Source organism: Sebastes fasciatus, chromosome 1 (genome assembly GCF_043250625.1).
Source record: "Sebastes fasciatus isolate fSebFas1 chromosome 1, fSebFas1.pri, whole genome shotgun sequence".
Classification (NCBI taxonomy): domain Eukaryota; kingdom Metazoa; phylum Chordata; class Actinopteri; order Perciformes; family Sebastidae; genus Sebastes; species Sebastes fasciatus.
In genome coordinates, this window is record NC_133795.1 from 18719913 (window position 1) to 18743225 (window position 23313).

Consider the following 23313-nt stretch of genomic DNA (forward strand, 5'->3'; position numbering starts at 1 on the left):
TGGATTTCAGCGCCCTGAGTGTGATTTGCTGCTTTCTGCTCTTTGTCATTAGCCCATAAACTTAATATCTTTGGGTTTCAGCCTGTTTTTGGAAAAAACAAGCCTTTTAAAGACATCATTTTGGGGTTCTGGAAATGTGTGAGCAACATTTTTCACTACTTTCTGACATCTTATAGATTTACCAAATAATAGATTAATTGAAAAAAAAGATTGAAGATTGATATTTAGTCAAGCCTAGTTGTAGCCCTAGTTTCTGCTTGTGTGCACAAACTATAGCCTACTTTGAAAAACATTGACTGGGGTTGCAATGATCAGCAGCCTTATATTCAACTTTAAAGGAATAGTTCAAGTTTTATTAAATAATTCAGCAACAGTTAAACCTGCAGTAGGCAGAATATTTTTGGCATCATTGGGCAAAAATTCCATAATAACCTTTCAGTATATTGTAATTCAAGCGTTCTGAGAGATAACAAGACTTCTGCACGTCCTCATGGCTCTGTTTTCAGGCTTATGAAATTTAGCCCGTGACGGGAGACTTTGGCTAATCACAGGTCATTTCAGAGAGAGAGAGCGTTCCTATTGGCTGTGCTCCGGCTGGTGGGCTGTGCTTGGTATTTTCTCAACAGATCTCAACATGGCTGCTGGGTCACAAACTTTCTCATTTTACAGGTAAACAGTACACTACAAGATGTTTCTGAAAACATTTGAGGTGAGAAACAATCATTACAGTAACAGAATATTGATTCATATTTGATCAGCGCTGCCTAGTTTGATCGGACTTCGTGAGTGATTGACAGCTGCTCAGGGACGGCAAGGCTCCAGCTCGGCTCTGATTGGTTGTTTCCTCCGGTCTGTGAAATCTTGCAGGACACCGGAGGACAAAGAGGCACATGATTTGTTTCAGATTACCTGTCTCATGCACTACTATCAGGATATAGTGACAGTTTTATAAAAAATAACTTTTTAAAATCATATTTGCTCCAATTCTACCCACTGCAGCTTTAAGCATGTATCAAATACTAGCACATTATAGTAATGATAATAATGACTAAGCTACTGGAGTTACCCTGCACTATATTCATTTTTAACAGTCTCTTCTGCACTATATTCACTTTTTTAATAGTCCTGTATCCCAGCTGTTACCCTGCACTATATTCAGTTTTAACAGTTTTCCTCATCTCCTTGTATTTTTATATTTGGTATATTTTTTTGTACTTTATACTTTGCACTACTAACTTTTTTACTGCCTTTTTACTAACATGTTTTGCACTATGGAAATGTGATGCTGGAAACTTGAATGTGCCTCGGGATCAATAAAGTTACTATTCAATACAATATTGCCAATGCGTCAATTCAATAATAAATAAAAATAAAAAAAGAACAAAATAAAGACATATATATACATATATACAATTCATTAAGCAAATTACAATATATAGATATTTAAAAAGAACATGCATGTAAATGGAAGAAAACAATAAAGAAGTAATTAATGTTTGTTGTGTCAATAAAACAAACAAATAAAAAACAATTAATAACAATATATTGCAATATCAAAGGATAAATGTAAAAAAACAAAAAAACAAAAACAAACATGATATCTATCTATCTATCTAATAAATCAAACAAACAAACAAACAAACAAGCAAATAAAAAACAATTAATAACAAATTTATTGCAATATCAAAGGATAAATGTAAAAAACAACAACAAAAAAACTGATATCTATCTATCTATCTATCATTAAGATGATGGAATCTCCTTTTGTGCCACTGGAATAATGTATAATAATCAATAACACTGCTTACCTTGCTTGCAGACAACAACAACATCTCTGCAGACAGACAGCTCGTGTTGCAGTTCTGTTCCTCTTCCTCTTGAAGAACTCGCGTGCTCACTCACTGTTGTGTGTATATCGAGCACGCGCACCACACCGCGAGCCCCCGCGGGGCCGCGCAGCTCGTACCCAAAACCACCAGGAGCTAGTGATGGGAAGTCCGTCTCTTTATAGTGGGACAGATCATTTGGCTCATCTCACCAAGAAGAGCCGGCTCTTTCGGCTCCCAAACGGCTCTTCATTTTACCACTTCTGCCTTTTATAATTCAGCCAAATTTAGCGCTGTTTTGACCTATGATTAGTATGTGTGCACATATGTCACTTAAATTATTCAATATAATTATACTAAACCTTATAATTTCCAGAATACCATAATTTTACATGCTGCTTCGTTTCCGACTGTCACTCATCTTGTCTGCTATTCGCGCACCGTACTCTTCTCTCTTTCTCTCCTCCTCTCCCTCCTGCTCTGTACCTGTAGACAGTCAGCGCGCCGCACACCCCCGCCCCTCCCTGCTTGATGGTATGATTCTTGTCTTTCATCACCTGATTGGTCGCACGGACGTCAATAACACAACATTCAGTCACAGTCAGTGCATGGAGTGCCCGTGGCGCGGAGAAGATCATCCTATCGAGTGACATAGATGTTCATTGTTCCTTCTGCAAATCACATCCTGAAACTTGCTCTCGTTTATTCTGGTCCTGTAAATTTACATGTGAATTGTGGAAAGATGTCAACAATTTTATACTTATATTTTATACTATAGAAATATTATATTTGGTTACAGTGACAAAGACGGTAATGCATTTTTTCTTATCAATTTGATTTTAATTCTCGCGAAGTTTCACATTCAATAGTGTAAATTTACCAAAAAAAAGCCTAATTTCTTTGTATTTATGAAAGAAATGGAATTATATCCGTCAACAATTTCTTCCTCAGAAAACGAAAAAGCAATGAAAACAATGAATGTATGCAATATCTTTAATGTTTTTAAGTGAAATTATTGTCATACTCTCGCGTTATCTTGTTGGTTTCATTTAATTTCTGTTGTCCTTTATGTTTGGCACAGCTCTTTGTTTATGTTTTCGCTAAGCTTCTTCTGTATGTAAATGTGTTTAATGTTTTCTGCTGTTACTATGGATACTGTCATTTTGAAATAATAAAAAAAAAAAAGTGCCTTGAATTAATGATAATAATTTAAAAAACGTCTCTCGGACGGGAGCCGGCTCTTATCGTTCACTTAAAGGAGCCGGCTCTTTGAACCGGCTCGTTCGCGACCGACACATCACTACCAGGAGCGAGTCTCTCCGCGCGTTCCCGTGCGCGGACCGAGGACGCAGCAGCAGCAGCTAAAGCTAAACGGAGCAGCAGCAGAAGAGCTATCAGCTAGCAGCAGGCCCAGATTACTATTCACGGAGTCCTCCGTCGTTCATTTTGTTCAGGCGGAGACCTCCTGACCGACCGGACCAGCAGGGATTAGACAACGTGCACCATCATATGTATGAGTGTGGAGGGGGGAGGAAGAATAGCGCAAGATGGTTCGGGAAACCAGACACCTTTGGGTGGGAAACTTACCCGAACACGTCCGCGAGGAGAAGATAGTGGAGCATTTCAAACGGTAGGTCTACCGTTGGTACCGTTGGTAGGTGACGCAAGAAGAAGGGAACGTCCGTTTGGCTACAGCAGCGCGCGCTAGGTGGCTAGTAGCTAGTAGCACCGGGCTGCAGCTAATGCTAACACGGCTAAGTTAACGTTAGCATGTTTAACTTTTACAAGTCTACGGGTTTCTTATAGTGCTTGCTTGCGCTATGTTGCAACACAGCGATGTTTGTTGAAGCGAAATGTCGAGATTGAAACCACTTAAGTGTAAATGTTTACAGTTTTTATAGCATTTTGGCGAACTTTTAGTTAGCTAAAGTAGCTAGGTGTAGCTAGCCATCGAAGCTAAGCTACCACCCAACCAACCAACCATTTTGTGGGAAGAAGTCGAGACATGATCAGTGCGAGACCAAGAGGCAGCTAAGTGTGGACAAGCAGGGTCAAATAACATGAGATGTGCTATTTTAAACACTGGAACACGTGTGACTCGTGTAGTTTATATCGCTGCTCAACTGGGTTTGTTGGATTACATATTAAAATGTAAATAATCTGCGATCAGTGAGCTCACCGAGCTGATTAAATCAAATGTTAGCAAGTTGTTTAGCAGCTTGACGTCGACAGCCATGCTTTAAAAACACGGCTAAAATATACTCTGTTGTTTTCTAATTTGGCCAAGTAAATTACAAACCAGATGTTGCTCCCTTTAGTAACACAACACAAGTATGTACTAGTTGGATTTAAAGAGAGATGACAGCATAAATGCTTCACCGTGGAACTAATTTAAACCCATGTAATGTTATATATCTATATCGTTTACTTGAGTAACACATAAACAAACTCATAGATGTGCAACACAACAAACAGTACAGTCATAGTTAACAGGAGGTATTGTAGTATAGCATTACTAGTGACAGCTGTGTTTGTGGATTAAATATTAAAATGTAAATAATCTGCGATCAGTGAGCTCACCGAGCTGATTATATCAAATGTTAGCAAGTTGTTGAGCAGCTTGACGTCGGTAGCCATGCTTAAAAAACATGGCTAAAATATACTGTTTCTGTAATTTGGCCAAATTTACAAGTAAATTACAAACCAGATGTTCAGACTTTATTTATCCCCAAGGGGGGCAATTCATTTGTAGCATTCCTAGTCCATACATCCATACATACACCAGACAACCAATAATTAGTTAAGTCAAAGGAAACATATTAAAGGCATGGGGCAATTGGAGGGACACATTACAATAAGAACCATATAAATACATAGGATTATGGCAATAAAAGCCAAAAAATAAGAAACAATATATGAGAACAACATATCTTAAAGTTCCTCTAAATAACAGTCATTTAAAATGGGTATGGTCTGTGTTCAGCAGCTTAACAGCAGAAGGGATAAAGGACTTGGAGATGTTGCTCCAGCTAGTAACGTTACACAAAGTATGTACTTGTTGAATTTAAAGAGAGCTAACATAAATGCTTCCCCTTGGAACTAATTTAAAACCATGTAATGTTACATATCTATATTGTTTACTTGAGTAACACATCAACAAACTCATAGATGTGCAACACAACAAACAGTATATCCAGTCATAGTTAACAGGAGCTATTGTGGTATATAGCATTACTAGTGACAGCTGTGTGTTTGATTGTGCTTTTTATAGTTTTTAAACACTGGCATTGGGACATGTGTTATGTCCCCCAGAGGGGCTGTTTGATTAACGTTAGTACATTAAAGTTTGTTTGGAAAACCTCTCAACACAATAATTGTACCAAATGTGGTCACGAGCATAACAATGGCAGAGACTGTTTCCTGAAGTTCACAGTTCATTCCTGTTTGGTGGCCTAAAGGGAAACTTCAGTGTTAACTTGCTTTTGGTTCATAACTAGAGGTGAATTATTACTGTTTTGCCTTTATTATCAGTGCTGCTTCTGCTCTCTTTACCATACTCTGGCATACAGAGAAACAGCTGCACTTGTGTTAGTATGTAATTTCCTCTTTTGTTTTCTTTGTAATTTCCTCAGGTATGGACGTGTGGAAAGTGTTAAAGTTCTGCGGAAGCGAGGGTCAGAGGGTGGCGTTGCAGCCTTTGTGGATTTTGTGGATATCAAAAGTGCGCAGAAGGCTCACAATGCAGTCAACAAGATGGGAGACAGGGACCTTCGGACTGACTACAATGAACCTGGGTCAGTCCCTAGTGCTGTCCGGGGCCTTGAAGAAAGCTCCCCCTCGAGCAGTCGAGACGTTACAGGATTCTCTAGGGGAACAGTTGGTCCAGTGTTTGGCCCACCTGTGTCCCTTCACACCAGAGAGGGACGTTATGAACGGAGAATAGATGGGTAAGTGGACACGGCCTCCCCTTTAAATCCAGGGGATTCTAAGTATTGGATAGGTGTAAAACCTAATCACATAGTGGGGTTATTCGTGAGGAATAGATGCCTCAAGGGGGTTGCACAAAGGTAATTAGGGATCGTTCCACTTTTCATCATAATTGACTCGCCTTTCCCACGGGATCTCTAAGTAAATTAACTTACACATTATCATTTGGTAAGGTAACTATAATTCAAGGTTTGACATCTGGTTTGGATATTACATCTGTGAGGAATATCCTGGTGAGTTTTGGATTTATTACATTTTGTGGGAAACTACCGTGGGGAGCTTTTGGATACTTTTTAAACATTTTCCTACTAAATATCGGATCTAACCTCGATTTTTACTTGGAATCGCTTGAAACTGGAAGTAAATCCCTAATTATGGAGGATGTACTTTTCTTTGAAGAATCTATTCAGGTAAGGATGTCCCATCTTGTGTTGTCAATTTTTTTTCATCTTGGCCACAGCCAATGGATGGACTACTTTTACCATTTTTTGCAACTGTGGATACGGCCTGTTCTGGATTTAAGTTTTGAACAAGTGGATAGAAGAACTTTACATTTGTTACACATCACAAGAAAGACCAATGTAGTGCATATATCCTAGGCTATCTCAGTCATTTTAGGGTGAGATTAACTATATATAATAAGCACTTTTTGTCCCAAATGTGGAAGCTATACCAAGAAGACTTTGCAAGAACACGGAGGATCCAAACAATAAGTTTGTGGAGCTATTCTTGTTTTGGATTGATGGCCATGAAGACCCATGAAGACCGCATAGTTGGGATGTACCCTCCTGGATGTACGCACCGCACCCCATGTTGGATGTACTGATGTGCCCATAGTATGGATAGGTGTAGCTGCCATTCATTTGGATTACTCGAGTGTGGATGTAGCTGTGTAAGGCCTCAGCTCAGTGAGTAGAAGAGCACCTCGAGTATGTTACAGAGAGCTGAAGACAACTTTTTCTAAGTAACTTGAAATATTGCTACAAAAAGAAGAAGCCTTCCAGTATGAACAAGCGACAAGATCCTTGGATTGTGGAATTAAGACTTGCCTGTGAGCCCATGAGGAGTTTATGTGCTGTGATCATAGTGTCTGTCAAGCTTGTGTGATGTTAAACTACTTGATATTATCAGTGGAATACATTTTTCACCCCTTTTTTTCCAAGTAACGTAACTTTTGGAACATACTGTTTCCCCATGCTACAAGACAAGATCCAGTTGGATGTATTTTCCATTCGGGCACCAACTTACTGTTTAGTCAACCTGGAATTCCCTGAATTACCGTGAAGTTCATCATCTTTTTTTAAAAATCCATATTTATTTATTAAAGTCTCATGTTCCTATAGTTTTTTTTTGTTTTTTTTTAAACCACATGTCCAGAAATCCATAAAGAGGTCCATTTCTGTGATTGTTTTGTTTTTCCCTTTTTCCATCCAGTGAAGAGAATAAAGTAGCCTAACTGTGGATTATACATCAACAATCTACTGGCCTGGTGCTCCACAGTATTTGAAGATAACGTGCAGTGTGAATCAAGAGAAGCGTTTTTGCCTAATTAGATCAATTGATTTTTCCCCTTGCTTTTTCATTCGGGCTCTCACATTCTGATCCACCTAGATTTTATTTGGATTAGTTTCGGTAACTTCTTTTCCAAAAGGTTGGTATTGCTCTGCCCTCTGCATATTTTCTTTCTCTAACATGCCTTAGTGCTTTGTCTAATATTAGGGTTTTGCACTGCTTTTAGGGAAAATATTAATTTGATGCAAGGAAAAATATACATTTTATAAAATGCATATATACAATGCATATATGTATTTGTCATTTCTTTATGCAAGTGCCTCTTTTTTTTCCAGCATCACATAAATACTACAAAGTATAGTTTTCACATTAAATACATTGATCTGAACTGCATGGCATTTTAAATTTCAGTACCACAGAGCTCCTGGATAGGTTGAATATTTAAGAGAAATGTTTGATTTTTACATTTTCTTTTTTTACAAGCAATAGTTCATGAACAGTCAGCCTCTGAAATCAACACCCCTGGACACCCAGAGGAGCCAAAAGTGCTCAATGTTTTTGTTTTTGCAATTGAAAGAGATTAAGAACAGAATTTCAACATTGTTGAATTATGTGATTGTATAAGTAGATCTTCAAAATGAAACCAAGAACATTGTAGTGACAAAGTCTGGGATGGCTTTGTTTCATGTGACTGTTTATGAATTTACAGTATAGAAAACTGTGCTTGTTGATGCTGTCGGATAATTAAATGTAACTTTAGGCTGACAGTTTAGCAAGCGGAGCAGCGCCACACAAGTAAAGTCAGTTTTATTTAAATAGCCCAATATCATAAATCACATATTTGCCTCAACTGGCTTTACAATCTATACAGCATATGACACCCTCTATCTGTAGACCCTTGTCTATATTAGTGTTTACAGACAGTGCCAGCATTTGATAGGTTGACCCCATTATGTCATGTCTTGAAGAGTCAAATTATTCGGCCTATTTGTCAAGTTGTGAGGAATTTGGTATTGTTTTTCTAATCATTGTTAATACTCCTCTAGTGCCGAAAACCGTTTATACTCCCAAATGTGACATTTGAATGAAAATATCATGCAACTTTTGTTGTGAAACTTGTTGCTGAAAAGTTAAAAAGCAGTTCTTTAAGTAAGGGATGTACAGCGAGCCGGTCATTGTTGTGAAAGAATCCCCGACAGGGCGATTTGGACGCCGTCTCGTCGCCCTGAAGGGGATCCTTTCACAACAATGACCTGCTAGCTGTACATTATCCCGCTTATTACACGGCTACTTACTGAAGAAATCAATATTTTGACACAAAAACGGTCTGCCAGAGTCTGACATCTGAACTGCGCCCATAGCAACGGTCTGCTATACATAGCAACAGTCTGCTATACATAGCAACGGTCTGTTATACAGAAATTATAGACAGTGATTGACCATTTGGAATCGAGTATTCAACACAGCCGTGTCATAATTTACGTTTAGCGCTTCTTTCTTCTTAGTTGATCAACTGGAATCCCATAGAAGAGACCAGTTTTTGGTTTTGATTGTAACAAATCCAAATTGACAGAGACATACTAATGATTTTTTACCAAGGCAAGAATGACAGGATCTCTACATTAAAATACCGGCACTGCTCTTTATAAGAGTATTAAGCTGCACAGCTTATCTGGCCTGCTCTCAGCTGTGTCCTTGCTTTACCGACCATTTGGATTTTCACTATTGTGCACTTAAATGCCAAATAATTTAACAGGAAATTGTTTGTTTTGCCTTTTTTTGTTTTGAATCATAGTAACTCTTTCCCCCCCTCTCTACCCTGTTCTTATTTCACAGTACCTCAGAAAGCCGTGAACGTGCATATGATCACAGCCCATATGGACACCATGAGCGCAGTGGCACTTTCGACAGACCGCGTCACTACAACGCCGAGTATTACCGAGATCGTTCCATGTTTGCTGCTGCTGGCCCAGGGAGCAGTGCTATCGCGGGGAGCTTTGAGGCATCAGACCCACATTTTGACTCTAGAATTCGAGACCCCTTTACCCTTACTACTAATTCTTCACGACGTGACCTATACAGAGATGACAGAGGACGACGGGTTGACAGAACCTACCATCACCGTCGGAGCCGATCATCTCATTCCTCACAGTCAAGGCATCCTTCTCCACAACGGACCACGGGACAAACCCCCAAAACTCCTCATTCCCCCAAAAGAGCTCCTTTGTCCCCTGGGAGAGGTCCCCGATCTCGATCTCGCAGCAGATCTTCCAGCTCTGATTCTGTCAGCAGCACCAGCAGCACGGGCAGCGGCAGGTGTGTACATTTGTTTTGTTATGATATTAATGCTTCATGTTTCATGGGTTTGTTGACTGGATTTTGTCATTGGACAAACCATCAATGGGTATCAGCAAATATTTTTTTGACTCAGACAGACAAGTGTCTAATCATTGTTCTCTTTTTTTGTGACAACAGCGATTCAAACAGCAGCTCAAGTGATGGATCTCGGGCGCGCTCCGTTCAGTCGTCAGCCACACACGCGCCTACTCAGTCTTCTATGGGGCTCGACTCAGATGAGCCACGCAGAAGCTTTGGAATTAAAGTGCAAAATCTACCAGTGCGCTCCACAGGTGATTTTCTACAGCCTCTCTCAAAGAGTCATACCAATAACCATTTACACTTTTCATACTTAAGTGTCAGTGAATTGTCATATTCTGAAAGGGCTAGAGAACACCGTCTAGCACAGCGTGATCATGTCCCCATGTTCAGAAATGTACATTTCTGTTATACACAAATCTTATTTTAATCAAATGAACTTTGTGTTATGGACTTTAATGGTTGCCAGAGAGCATTGTTTAAAATTGAGGAAGGAGATTCATCACCTGAACTATTGGTGGAATTTCTAATGCAGATTATATACAACAGTAGTCTCCATGTGTAGTCTCATGTGCCGTTGATAGCCATTTGTATACATCATTAAAAGAATATTTCCCTACTCCTCAAATTTTAAATCACTCTTCAAGTTTGGAATTGGGTAATGTATAAAATATGAAATAAAGAAGCTAAATCTGATAAACATTTTTTATTTATCTTTCAAAATCAATGAATTTCTCAATTATCATTCACATATGTTTTTTGTCTTGCGCTGTATTTTGTGTTCTTGGTTACTTCGTTATAGCCATCCATTTTGGATGTGATCCCACTGGTGTACAGGTCACTCTGCTTCTAATATTTCCCATAGATGTGCTCTTGGCAGTGTACTCATGTGATTATAGCAAAGGTTCCCAGGCCACAATCTTATATTCTGTACCTTTTAAAATCTTTGAGTTTAAACTATACAGTACAAGTATTTACAGTCCAGTTTCAGTAAGAAATTGAGAATCTAGAAAAGTGTAAGCAGTGACTGGTGGAGGAAACAATGAAGTCAGCACTGTGGACAGTATCATTCCCAGGTTTATGCGCAAATTAATTCTTATTAAAACATCACTTTAGATAGCATTTAGACTTTGTCGCTGTTATGATTTTAATTCTATGGAAAATCTGTTCTCAGTACTCCTTTTGAAGATGGGCATTGGATAGTAATCTTTTTTTCCCCTCCACAGACACAAGTTTAAAAGATGGACTTTTCCATGAATTCAAGAAACATGGGAAGGTGACCTCAGTGCAGATCCACGGAGCATCAGAAGACCGCTATGGTTTGGTGTTCTTCAGACAGCAAGAGGATCAAGAGAAAGCCCTTACTGTCTCCAAAGGAAAGCTGTTCTTTGGCATGCTTATTGAAGTCACGGCCTGGAATGGTCCTGGTAAGTGATGGCAAATAAACAAAACAGTATTGTGATGAATGGTTGGTGCCAACAAATGAATTCAACAAACAATATTTCATAAAACCATGTCTTTGTGCTTATGGTGGAGAATATGAGTTTGACATTTAGCAGCATGTCAGTAATGTTAATGATAAACCTCTTCCCTCCCTCAGAAACGGAGAGTGAAAATGAGTTCAGGCCCTTGGACGGGCGGATAGATGAGTTCCACCCAAAGGCCACAAGGACACTGTTTATAGGCAACCTTGAGAAAACCACCAGTTATCAACAACTCCTGGACATTTTTCAACGCTTTGGAGAAATTGTGGTATGCTACCATTTGACTGTACTGTGAATTGGTACGTTTTACGATTGATAATGGTCTCTAATTGTTCTGGGTTTTCTCCTCAAGGACATTGACATCAAGAAAGTAAATGGAGTTCCACAGTATGCCTTTGTGCAATATTCTGATATTGCCAGTGTCTGCAAGGCCATTAAGAAGATGGATGGAGAGTACCTGGGGAGCAACAGACTAAAGGTAGTGTTTTTACAGTTAACAATAGTAACATTTCTGCTCTGTGTAGGTTTTCAATCTAATGTATTCTGTGTATATAATATGCATTTTCTCTTTCTCCTTGAAGCTTGGGTTTGGGAAGAGTATGCCCACAACGTGTGTTTGGCTTGATGGGTTGGCAACCAGTGTTACAGAGCAATACCTCACACGGCATTTCTGCCGCTATGGACATGTAGTTAAGGTAAGATGTTATATTTTTTCTTTCTAAAGATTTGCATCTTTTTAATTTAATGCTGTGTAGTTTTCAAAACTCTAAATGTATGTTTTTGTGCTTTTATTTAGGTTGTCTTTGATAGATTGAAAGGGATGGCCCTCATCTTGTACAACAACACAGATTTTGCTCAGGCAGCTGTAAGGGAGACCAAAGGTTGGAAGATTGGTGGCAATAAAATAAAGGTAAACAATAACAATTATTGGGTTTATTAATGAAACATATTTTTCATGTGTGTATGTATATGAATTTATGTGTTGACAACTTATTTATTTAATTTAATTATGAAAGGTGGATTTTGCAAGTCAAGAGAGTCAGATGGCATTCTACCGATCTATGCAGACATCTGGTCAAGACATTAGAGACTTCTATGAAATTCCTACTGAACGACGGTAAATTGCTCATTGTTTATTGCAAGTGATAATGTCCACAACTAAATATATTTTTCAAAGTGTCACAATTCTGTCAGTTAATGGAATGAGATTGCTATTTTGAACGGTTCTTTCAGATGAAATTAACCCTAATAAAATATGTCTGATGTCAGGTAATCTTTCTGATGTCAGGTAATCTTTAGAATCACAATTGCAAAATATTTAGGCACTTCTTAATCTAAAAGTGACAATTTTGCGACAAGTGCAGTTTTATAAATTGATAAATTATTTAGGTTAACAGAATTCATTCTTTTCCTATTCTCTCCATTCACTCGACAGAGAGGAACGCAGACCTCCATACCATGAATTTACAGCAGAAAGGGCTTACTATGAGAATATACGAACCCCTGGCATCTATCCAGAGGAAGCTCGAAGAGACTATGCTGCTCGAAGCAGAGAGCGTTTTCCTGAACTGGAACACTATCAGGGGGAACACTTTGACCCACGTTATGAAGACCCAAGAGACTACAGGGACTACAGAGACCCCTTTGAGCAAGACATCCGAAAATACACATATATTCAAAGAGAGCGAGAAAGAGAGCGGGAACGTTTTGAGGCTGACCGCAGCAGGTGGAGCCCTTCCCATCCAAGACGACCTGTTACTCCTACAGTATCGCCTTCACCATCTGAGCGTGCTCCCAGAGATTCAGAACGGCGGGTTTACAGCCAGTCCTCTGAGCGAAGTGGTAGTGTGAGCTCAATGTCACCACCACACTTTGACAAATCTGAAAAGACCCTGCTGGAAGTTGCCTCAAAGAGTGACAAGAGTGACAAAAGCAGCCAACCAGATCGTGTGGCAGGTGCTGAGAAAACCAAACGTGCAAAACGAAAAGAGAAAGGTGATAAAGACAAAGCTGAGAAGATTAAATCAAGGAAAGCAAAGGGGCAATCCCCATCCAACCCACTACCTGAAACAGAGCTTGAGACTGGTTTTGATGGAGGGTCTGGAAGAGGAAAGGGATCAGACCAGGACGCTCATGATAGGCAAAAATGTAAGGGGGATGTTGAATCTCTTACTGGAAGTCAGTTGGCAACTGCTCATCATGACTCTGTAAAAAGTGAAAGGTCTGAAATGAGTAAAGCTGAGAATTCAGACTTGGATGGAAAGAATCGACTCAAGAAACATCTAAAGCCTGATATTGGAAATGATGGGAAAGATTCATCAGCAGACTCAGATCGCCGTGCTGCAAGAAAAAGGCGCTTTGCTGATTCAGGTGGCAGGACTATTCGTCAGAAAAGAAGCAGGCATGAGGAGGAGGACGCTATTCCATCCTCTGACTTTGGCGCTAGTGCCACATATTTGAAGGAGTCGGATCCAGACAAAAACAAAGATTCACAACGGAGAGATTCAAGACTCAAAACCGATAAAAGTGGCACTCAGAAGGATGGTCAAGAGGACCTTAGAGGACAAAGGGAGAAGTCGGAGGGATCTTTGGACCCACTAGAGTCAAAACGACATCCAGGGCACACTTCATCCAGGAGGTTTTCACATGAGGGGATTACAGACCAAAGCAGTATACGAGAACAAGAACACCATGCTGTTTTCAAATTTGGTGCTCAGAATGCCGACACTGACAAAAGTGTAAAGAACAAGGAAGACCATGTTGACATTGACCTCTCTCAGAGTTACCGCAAGCAAATGGAGCAAAATAGACGGTTGCACCAGCAGCAACAACAGCGCGAGTCTGACAAATCTGACAAACCAGGAAGTCCTCAAGGAAGTGAAACAGAGGACTTGGAACATCGCAGTCTTGTGCATGAAGTTGGTAAACCTCCTGAGGATGTCACAGATAATTTCCCGTCACACAAGCTAAAGAAACTAGACCAATTTGAAACTGATCCGGGAATTAAGAGGGAGCGTGTCTACAGGAGCTTTAGACAGAAAAGTGAAGATCCTGACTGGAACAACATCTCCTCTCCAGGACATCAGCACTACCCTCACCATGCAGATGAGGACTTTGTGGACCCTTCTCAGAAGGAGTTGAGTAGAAATGAGGAAAAGATTCACCCAGATCTGGAGTTATTAGTCAAAAGGACACAACACACACAGGTAAACAAGCCAAACACGCCTTTACTTACTGTGGAAGAAGAGCGACAAAAGAGATGGGAGAGCAGAGTAAAACAAGACTTGTTACCTGACCTGAACTTTCCTAGGAGTCTAAGTAAAAACATTCACAATCGCAAGCGTTTGGAATATGGTGTTTGGCATGACTTGGAGCCTGGGGAAGTACGATCCGACTCTGAGGAGGACAGAGAGACCAAACCACACTCTCCCATGCCCTCCACATCTATGCCTTTTTCCGAGAGGCCAAGGGTTGACAGGTTTTCAGACCCCAAACTAGCACAGCTTGAAAGGAACAAATTCTACTCCTTTGCACTTGATCAAACCATCACGCCTGACACAAAGGCTCTGCTTGAACGTGCAAAATCTCTCTCATCTTCAAGAGAAGATAACTGGTCATTTTTGGATTATGATTCTCACTTTGCAGGTTTACGCAACATCAAGGAGTCTGAGAAGGTAGAATCAGCACCACGACCTACGCCCTCCTGGTACATGAAAAAGAAAAAGATTCGAAGTGGATCTGAAGATAAACTTGATGACAGGAAGGAGGAGCCTAAGCTGGAGGAACCGGAACGCAGTGAGCTATTTGCCTCCCGCTTCCTTCACAGCCCTGTCTTTGAGCTGGACTCTAGGCGACTACAACACTTACGCAAACATGAAGAACCTGAGCATACACAAAACCAACAACCTGGTCAGCAAGGGTCAGTAGATGGTGAACTTGACACAGGGCCAGTTGTCCTTTTCCACAGTCGTTTTTTGGAACTCACACGACTGCAACAACAGAAGAATAAAGCCCCTCAGCTGCAAGAGGCAAAAGTTGACGCAGTGCTCACGGATGAGAATAAAGTGGAAAAAGCACCTGTTCAAGAGCAACAAGCTTTGCTGTCACCTGAAACAACAGAATCTATCATGGAGCCAGAAATTAAACCCATCAGTCCTGCTGAAGAGCTGATTTCTGAACCCCGACTCATATCTACTATCGCCCATCTATCTGTGGTCAAGGACTTCCCTCCACCAGAAGAGAAATGTGTTGCAATAAATCTAGCCCCTGATCCATATACCCCTCTGTCTGTCATAAAGGAAGAAGTAAAAGAAAAGTTAAAAGAAAATGAACCTGTTGTACCCATGCACCACCCATTAACTGAGGTGTCATCTGATTCTGAACCTGCAACAATAGCAGCACCCGAACCCAGTTATTCAGTGGATGGATGTAAACCTTCTCCATCTGAAGTGAAATTGGAAATTATTACTGAGGATGTAAAACCCCTCTCTACAGAAATACCATGCCGTCGTGATTCTCGTGATGAGTTTGTTAGCATTTCAGAAGCAGAGCTGGAACCTGAGACAACACAACCAGAAGTGCCTGAGGCCCCTAGTCCTGTACCACCTAGTTTTCTAGAGGAAGAAAAAGAGACCCATTCTGTTTGGAAAGCAGTAGCAGAGCCTGAGGGAGAGAAGAAACCTCAAATTAGTAAAGTACAGATGCCCATTGATAATGACATAAATGAGGAGCCAGTCTCTCCTCAGAAAGAGCATAAAATAAAAAATAAGAAGTGCAAACAATCCCCTGCTCAAGTTGCTCAAGTTGCTCCAGTTCCCGTCACATCTACCTCTGGTTCTGAGAAACAAGCAACACGCAAGAGTGAGCGCATTGACAAAGAGAAGCTGAAACGTGGATCATCCCCAAGAGCTGAATCAAAGTCCACAGGCAAATCTCCTATTCACGGATCAGAAACTGATATGTCAGAGCCGGGCATATCGGCAGGAAGAGCAAGACGAAGAAATGTTAAATCTGTGTATGCCACTCCTGTGTATGCCACTCCAGTTGAAGATGATGCGCCAGTTCGTTCTGGAAAGGAAATTACAGAGTCACCGCGCTCTGCACGAAAGCGAGGTACAGACAAAGATGCAACACAACAACAAAATATCGAACAAGATCCACCTGCTCCAACCCCTGCAAATAAACGGGGCCGTCCTCCCAAGAATCGCAGACAAGGCGACGAGAGTTCAACAGTTAAAGTAGAAAAATCAAAAATGGACAACAAAGACACAGATTCAAATGAATCAGAAGGAGGGGAACGAATTCCAAGAGTGGCAAAAGGTAAAACCTCCCCTCATGGCACAAAGGGTTCATTAAATCCAATGTTCACAGTCCTAGGATCTGGATCAACAAGGAAGGGGGAAAAGACTGATGTGGCTGAGGATGATGATCAGGAAATGGATTTCACAGATGAAGATTCTCTGGCTTTGCAAGAGTCATCAAGTTCATGTAAAGAAGATCCATCAATAAAAGCTGACCAAAAGAAAGAGGAGAAAGACAAACAAGGAAGAGAATTGGGCAGAGATAAAGATGTTTTCCATGAAAAGGCTTGTGAAGAAAAATCAAATGGAAAAGATGCAGATTCCCCAGTCTTAGAAGAGAAACCCACCTTGGAAAAAGACAGGAGTGTTAGAGGAAAAACCAAGCTGACAAGGACTCCCAAGTCTCCTGTTCTCAAGAACCTCAAAATCAGACTAAATGTGACAGAGGTGAAAGATCTTCTTCAGTTAGGAGATGATGAACTTGGGAATCAAGAGGATTCTTCAAAAAAGTTAAGACCTGGCGACCACAGTGATCATGTTTCAAAGTGTGCTGATGCCAACAAAGGAGACTCCAACAATGAAGAAAAGGAAAATGACACTTTGGAAAAAAAGGAGCTCCTGGAATCACCAAAAAGCTTAATTTCACAGGCGCTGGAATTGGAGCAGGCTGTGGAGAACATTGCTAAACTTACAGATCCAACTTTTCCAACAGAACCACCGACGCCGCCTGTCCCGCAAACAGAAGTAAAAAGTGACCCAGAAGAAGAAAAATCTTCTAATCCTGCTAGTGAGACAGAACTCATGGCTGCTATTGACTCGATAACTGCAGAAGCTGGAACTGTAACCTTAACCCAAGCACCTCCACCGAGTGCTGATGTAGGTCCCGAACCTGAGATACAAGACTTGATTCCGCCTGCCAAGGAAGATGAACCTGAAACAAATACACCTGCTATACAGGAAGAACCTGTGTTCCCTACCACACCCAAAAAGGGCACCAAGGGAAGACCTAAAACACCAAAACGTTCTAAAGGCCAAAAGCAAGTAAGAAAAGATTTAAAAGAAGGACCCTCAATAAGTGAGGAATTGACAACTCCTTTAGCAGATAGCCCACCTTCCGGTGTAAAGACTGTTCCTGCAACAACTCCATCAGCAGCAACTCCATCAGCAACAACTCCATCAGCAGCAACTCCATCAGCAGCAACTCCATCAGCAACAACTCCATCAGCAGCAACTCCATCAGCAGCAACTCCATCAGCAGCAACTGCTGCGGTTATTACTCCTACTACGTGGAAGCCAGAACCTGAGCCTTTAACTGTCAAGGCTACAGATGTAAACGCAGAGGCAGAGTCATCTTCTGAGGAACAGATTCAACATCTTAAATCTGTTAACCCCCAGTCTAAGAGTCAAATATGCCCGAAGCCTCAACACGTGCCACCTGAGTCCATCTCCCCTTCCCTTTCTCCACCAACTAACAGGCCAAATATCAGACCCATTCAAACAAGTAGAATTCCTGTTTCTCCACCAGATTGGCACCACCAGTCTAAAGATACAGGAGTCTCCTCTTCACCTCTCATGCCGTTGGCATCCAAGGAAAACCAGCCTTTACCCTCAGACTCTGACAACATGGATACTGATCATGGCACAAGTGACTTGAGACAGATTCTTATGAAACACAAAAATATTTCATTGCCAGGAAGTAGTTCTATTCCGAGTAATCTACCCACTCTGCGAGATCAGAACCTCTCTGAAAGTAATACCCCATCAGCTGTTGTGCCAAATAAGTCACCGCTACCCAGTAGTGGAATGGCAGCTCATCCAGCTCCATCTATCATTCGACCTCCAGCCTCACTACCATCTACTGAGACAAAGTCTGTGATCTCTGTTATTGCATCCACTGCAACCTCTGTTATCAGTCGTGTTTGCAACCCTCCTGAGCCCGAGGACAAAGTAAGCATGAACATTGGAAATTCCTGTGTGGACATGACTCTACCCAAAACAACCTATAGGCCCAGCAAAGATGATACTGGATCATACCATGGGCCATCTGGCGATGGCGGGGGAAGTGCTGCGCGCTTCATTGTTGAGAGCCCTACTCTTGGTACAGGAGCTTGTCCAGGTCTGAGAGTTCATACATCTGAAGGAGTGGTAGTATTGAGCCACTCGGGCCAGAAAACGGAGGGACCACAGCGGATTAGTGCAAAAATAAGTCAGATCCCACAAGCATCAGCAGGTGACATGGAATCTCAACAGTTGGTATCCATGCCCCAGATAAAACAGGAAATGTATGGTCATTCTCATTTAGGTCTTCAAAAAGGGCCTTCATTGCAGACAGATCATGGGCATCCTGGTAAGACGCAGTCAACTTTGTCTTCTATTAAACAAGAAAGCACTGGTTTGGAAAAGATGGAATCTACTTACCAATCTGGACCTCAAGGTGTAGTGAAGCGTCTCACACAGGGTAACCAGCAAGTCATGAGTTACCATCAAGAGTACATGCCAATAAAACATCAAAAGAAAATGGACAGTGCTGATCCTCACAGTACAGATGGAGCTAAACCACCTTGGACCTCCGCTATAAGTCCTGCAATAAGCCCCCATTTGCCCTCACCACCTGGCAACCATGTAGGTTTTGTTACAGCGGCTGGTGACAGAGCTCCCTCCCATATCAGTGGTATCAAACAGGAACCGCGATCCCCTCGCAAGTCGGGTCATCCACACTCTCCATTTACCAAGGTGTCCTCGCCCGTAGGCTCCTCGTCACCCAAGGGCATACCAGTGATGTTATCCACTGGCCTTCCTGCCATGCAACAGTTTATTACTGGTGTACATCACCAAGAGCAGTCGGTTATCATGCCAACTCACAGTGTGCCTGGAGGCTTGGGACGGATGTCTCCCCACCGTGTTACCCAGTCAATTCCAGTGGGGCATCTTGTCCAAGGAGACGTTCGGGTCAATACTCCACCTCTCTCTGTGATGAGCTATGGGATGCATAGTGAGCCTCTTGCCTCTCCCTGGTCGGGTCAGATGCAGTCACGGCCCACCTCACCCCAGGCTGTTGGCAGAGACAAGGTTCTCAAGGTGAACCCCGGTTCTTTGAGGGGTCATGAGGGGGAGCAAGAAGAAACCAGACGCTTCCACCAGACTCCAGGAAGACAATCTACTGCACAGTTAAAACAGGAGGCTATGCAGTCAGATCCTCGCGGGCCTCTGCGGAGTAATGTCCAGTTAGAAACTTACATGGCACAAAGAGACATGCGTGTGCTCTTGCACCAGCAGGGAGAGCGTTTGGCCACAGACCCTCATTCTGGACACATTCAAGAGACTCTTCCCTCCTCTTCAGCGCCTCCCAGCCTACCATTATCCTTGTCTCCAAGAGCACATGTTTTGCCAAAAGGTGTGTCTGAGAAGGATATAACAAAGCCATTAGAGGCAAAGAGGCCACACTCTCCTCTTCCTAAAGATGGTATGATGGGGATCAGACAGTCTGGGCAAGCAATGGCATCTCCCCAGAGAGTTCAGCTAATGCCACCAGGACCCAGTGGCTCATTCCAAGAGTACTCAGGGATGTACTCAAACCCAAGAGGCATCCATTCTCAAATACCAGAGGTGTCTCCTGTTGGACTTAACCAGCCACCACTGAACGTCACACCAACCATGGTGAGTTCCCTGCACTTAACACTCCATTTTAGTAGGTACACCTAGCTAAAAGTAATGCAGGCTAATAAACAGTCCTGCAATAAATCCTACCATCTTTGTTGAAGCTGTTGATTAAACTTCATGGTCATTCTTAATGCTGCTGTTTGTGGTGATAATCGGGATGGACAATAATAAACTGGCCAACTGAGTATATATGCGATAGTGGGTTGATGTCTTCATGTTAGAGAGACTGTTCATGACACATTACACTATTGTTTCAAATCCCTAGGGTGCAGACCTCCAGACAAAACCAGATGGCAAGATGACGCAGCCTGTTAATATGGTGCAGTTGCTCACGGTAAGACGTAACTCATTACAGCAGTTTAAATTGTGTTCAGGATAATTGGTCCGAACATGACCTGGCTTTGTCTGACACACTTATCTTTGTTTTGTCTCGCATATAAACAGAAATACCCTATTGTGTGGCAAGGCCTGCTGGCACTGAAGAACGACACAGCTGCAGTCCAGTTGCATTTCGTCTGCGGCAACAAAGCTTTGGCTCATCGATCACTGCCTCTACAAGAAGGAGGCGCATTGCTTAGGATTGTCCAGAGAATGAGACTAGAAGCTTCACAATTGGAGAGTGTAGCCCGAAGAATGACGGTATGTGTCTTTTGTCTCACTCCCATTGAGTAATTTTTCTGTTTCATTAAATGGAGCCTAACAACATTTACATTTTTCCGTCTACAGGGGGACACTGACTTCTGTCTTCTCCTCGCTCTGCCATGTGGACGAGATCAAGACGATGTCCTAAACCAAACTCAAGCTCTTAAGGCCGCTTTCATCCAATACCTGCAGGCAAAGTTGGCTGCTGGTATCATCAATATCCCCAACCCAGGTTCCAATCAGGTGAGACTGTTTATAAGGGCTGGGGGAAAAAATCGATTCACCTATGTATCGCTATTTGTTTTTTACGATTTTGAAATTGATTTTTTTAATGCTAGAATTTGCTTCATTTGAGTCTATGCGGAGGAGGAAGTTACCGCTTTTATTGTTGCTTTACATACATTTAAGTATGGAAACACTTTGGGTTTCACACATTGCCAGGAAAAGCAGAGCTTGACATGATGGCTAAAGCTTCATGCTAACTCTGTCATGGACAGGAAATGTTATCATATTGCGGTAACGTGCGGTCAAGCCTGCAGTCACTCGTATCTCCGTAGTCAAATCGGCCGACTTTACAACTGTAGAGCACCCATATACTGACATTAATGTTAAATGCATTCAAACGGCCCCGATGGAGCTGACCATGGACGTATAAAGAGAACGGAGCTAACGGGAGAGCTAGCAACGGACTCGGCGAAGTCAGCGGATGTATACACGCGTGACTACGTCAAGTTTTCAAAATAAGGTGTTAATAAAGGGAACTGTATATACAAAATACATATGTGGAAATAAGATTGATTAGATTATATTCACCAGAAGTATAAAGCATTACATGACCCCTATAAATTATAAAGAAAATACCACTAATCTGTGAAGGAAATGTCTTTATTCTTTGATTTTTTGGTTGCTGGAATTTTCTTTTTTTTTACAAATAATTCTTGACAATGACTGATATTTGACTTCAGAACATCTCTGACAACATACATGTTGAAAATCAAATATTTTTACTGTATTCATTTAGATTTTTTCAAAACTTAAACTAAAAGTCCCTAGAAGTGTGTGATTCAACTTTTCCCCATGGTCTAGTGTTAAAAAAGTAAATCGTAATATCGAATCACAATACTTGGTAATCGTAATACATATTGATACGGCACCCAAGTATCGTGACAGTATCGAGTCAGGAGATAGGTGTATCGTCCCAGCCCTACTGTTTATGTGTACAGGATTTTCGTCTCTAATCTGTTTTCATGTTTTTTATTTTTGAGAGTTTAATAATGATTTGATGAAAAGAGATTATTTTAACTAATGTAACATGTATGTCTCCTTTAAAACTATTATCTGTTTTCTGTGTGTTTTCTTTTCATTCACATGACCAGAAGTATACTCTTTATACTTTATGAAACACCCCTCTGGTATCAAATCGTTTGGATTTCTCTGTAACTTCATATGTGTAATTGATGTTTTCTTTGTTTTTCCAGCCTGCCTATGTGCTACAGATTTTCCCACCATGCGAATTTTCAGAGAGCCACTTATCCCAGCTCGCCCCCGACCTTCTCAACAGGATCTCCAGCATCTCACCACACCTCATGATTGTCATCACCTCTGTGTAACCTCCACTGCTGGGAACTGTACCATCCATGGATGTTCTTGCTGATGAGCCTCAGGAAACCAGAGGAATACTGAATGAGAACTTATTTTTTTTTCCTGGACACAATGGGAATGTGTAGGATATACCCTATCAACGCTTTTTTCAGTCTTTTTCTTTTGTCTGGTATTTTTGTCCTTCTCAAAAGAACTCCGGGATGGACCAAACCAGAATCAGTCTTATTTGACCATTTCTCTGCTGTATTTCTATTTATTGGAGTTTTATTTTAATGTTCGAAGATGCTCTGAAGAAAATAATCAGGATGTTTGATGAACAACAATGAGTGACTATCTGGGTGGCCTTTTTTTCTTTCATCTGTCTTTTATTAATTGTCATATTCATTTCTTCACAAGAGTGGATCATGGAAGCTGTTGCACCGCAACAGCAAAAAAGACATTTCAACATGTAATTTTAAATGATTATGTACAGACTTCCTCGCCCAGGCTTTCTTTTAGAGGACGAAGAATTAGGTGTAAAACTATGGAGACCCTGTAGAGGACCATGTTCGTTTAACAGCTCCTTTAATTCCACCAGCTCTGCTCATCTTCTCACAATACTGAAGCGGTCACACTTCTGGCGCCTGCCTTTGCATTGAACAAGCTACATTATGATTTGGGAGTTTTTGAATACAGGACTTGTAAATATTTTAAATATTTAAACTTTGACAATGGAACTTGGACAACTGAACAGAGACTTGAACTCTGGGACAAACCAGGATGCAGAGTGTGGAAATTTAGATGGATATCCTTGATTTTTGGGTGTAAATACTTGTAACACAAGAAGGTTGGCAAACTCTCCCGTGGAGTCTGCTGATGGCACTTCATATTTTGTAACTCAAATAAAACAAACTCCAGAAAACTTGAATATTTAAGATATAATCC

The 23313-nt window shown here is 41.3% G+C and overlaps 1 protein-coding gene across 2 annotated transcripts; it reads left to right on the forward strand.

The window, feature by feature from the left end:
- Positions 1 to 3136: 3136 nt before the first annotated feature.
- Positions 3137 to 23296, forward strand: LOC141767790 (msx2-interacting protein). Of its 2 annotated transcripts, XM_074635425.1 has the most exons (15): positions 3137 to 3456; positions 5459 to 5773; positions 9162 to 9641; positions 9801 to 9955; positions 10928 to 11128; positions 11302 to 11453; positions 11538 to 11663; positions 11767 to 11880; positions 11982 to 12095; positions 12202 to 12302; positions 12621 to 20142; positions 20411 to 20479; positions 20590 to 20784; positions 20872 to 21030; positions 22266 to 23296. In XM_074635425.1, exons 1-15 carry the CDS (start codon positions 3374 to 3376, stop codon positions 22395 to 22397), a joined length of 9918 nt encoding a protein of 3305 aa, XP_074491526.1. In that variant the 5' UTR covers positions 3137 to 3373; the 3' UTR covers positions 22398 to 23296. The 2 variants fall into 2 exon arrangements, with proteins under 2 accessions (XP_074491526.1, XP_074491535.1); XM_074635434.1 differs by lacking the exons at positions 3137 to 3456; positions 5459 to 5773 and adding an exon at positions 7248 to 7464.
- The last annotated feature ends 17 nt before the right edge of the window (positions 23297 to 23313 follow it).

Coding starts and splice junctions, on each gene's coding strand:
- LOC141767790 (XM_074635425.1), top strand. CDS start 3,374: ATGGTTCGGGAAACCAGACACCTTTGGGTGGGAAACTTACCCGAACAC. Junction 3,457..5,458: donor ATAGTGGAGCATTTCAAACG/GTAGGTCTACCG, acceptor TAATTTCCTCAG/GTATGGACGTGTGGAAAGTG. Junction 11,454..11,537: donor AACGCTTTGGAGAAATTGTG/GTATGCTACCAT, acceptor TTTCTCCTCAAG/GACATTGACATCAAGAAAGT.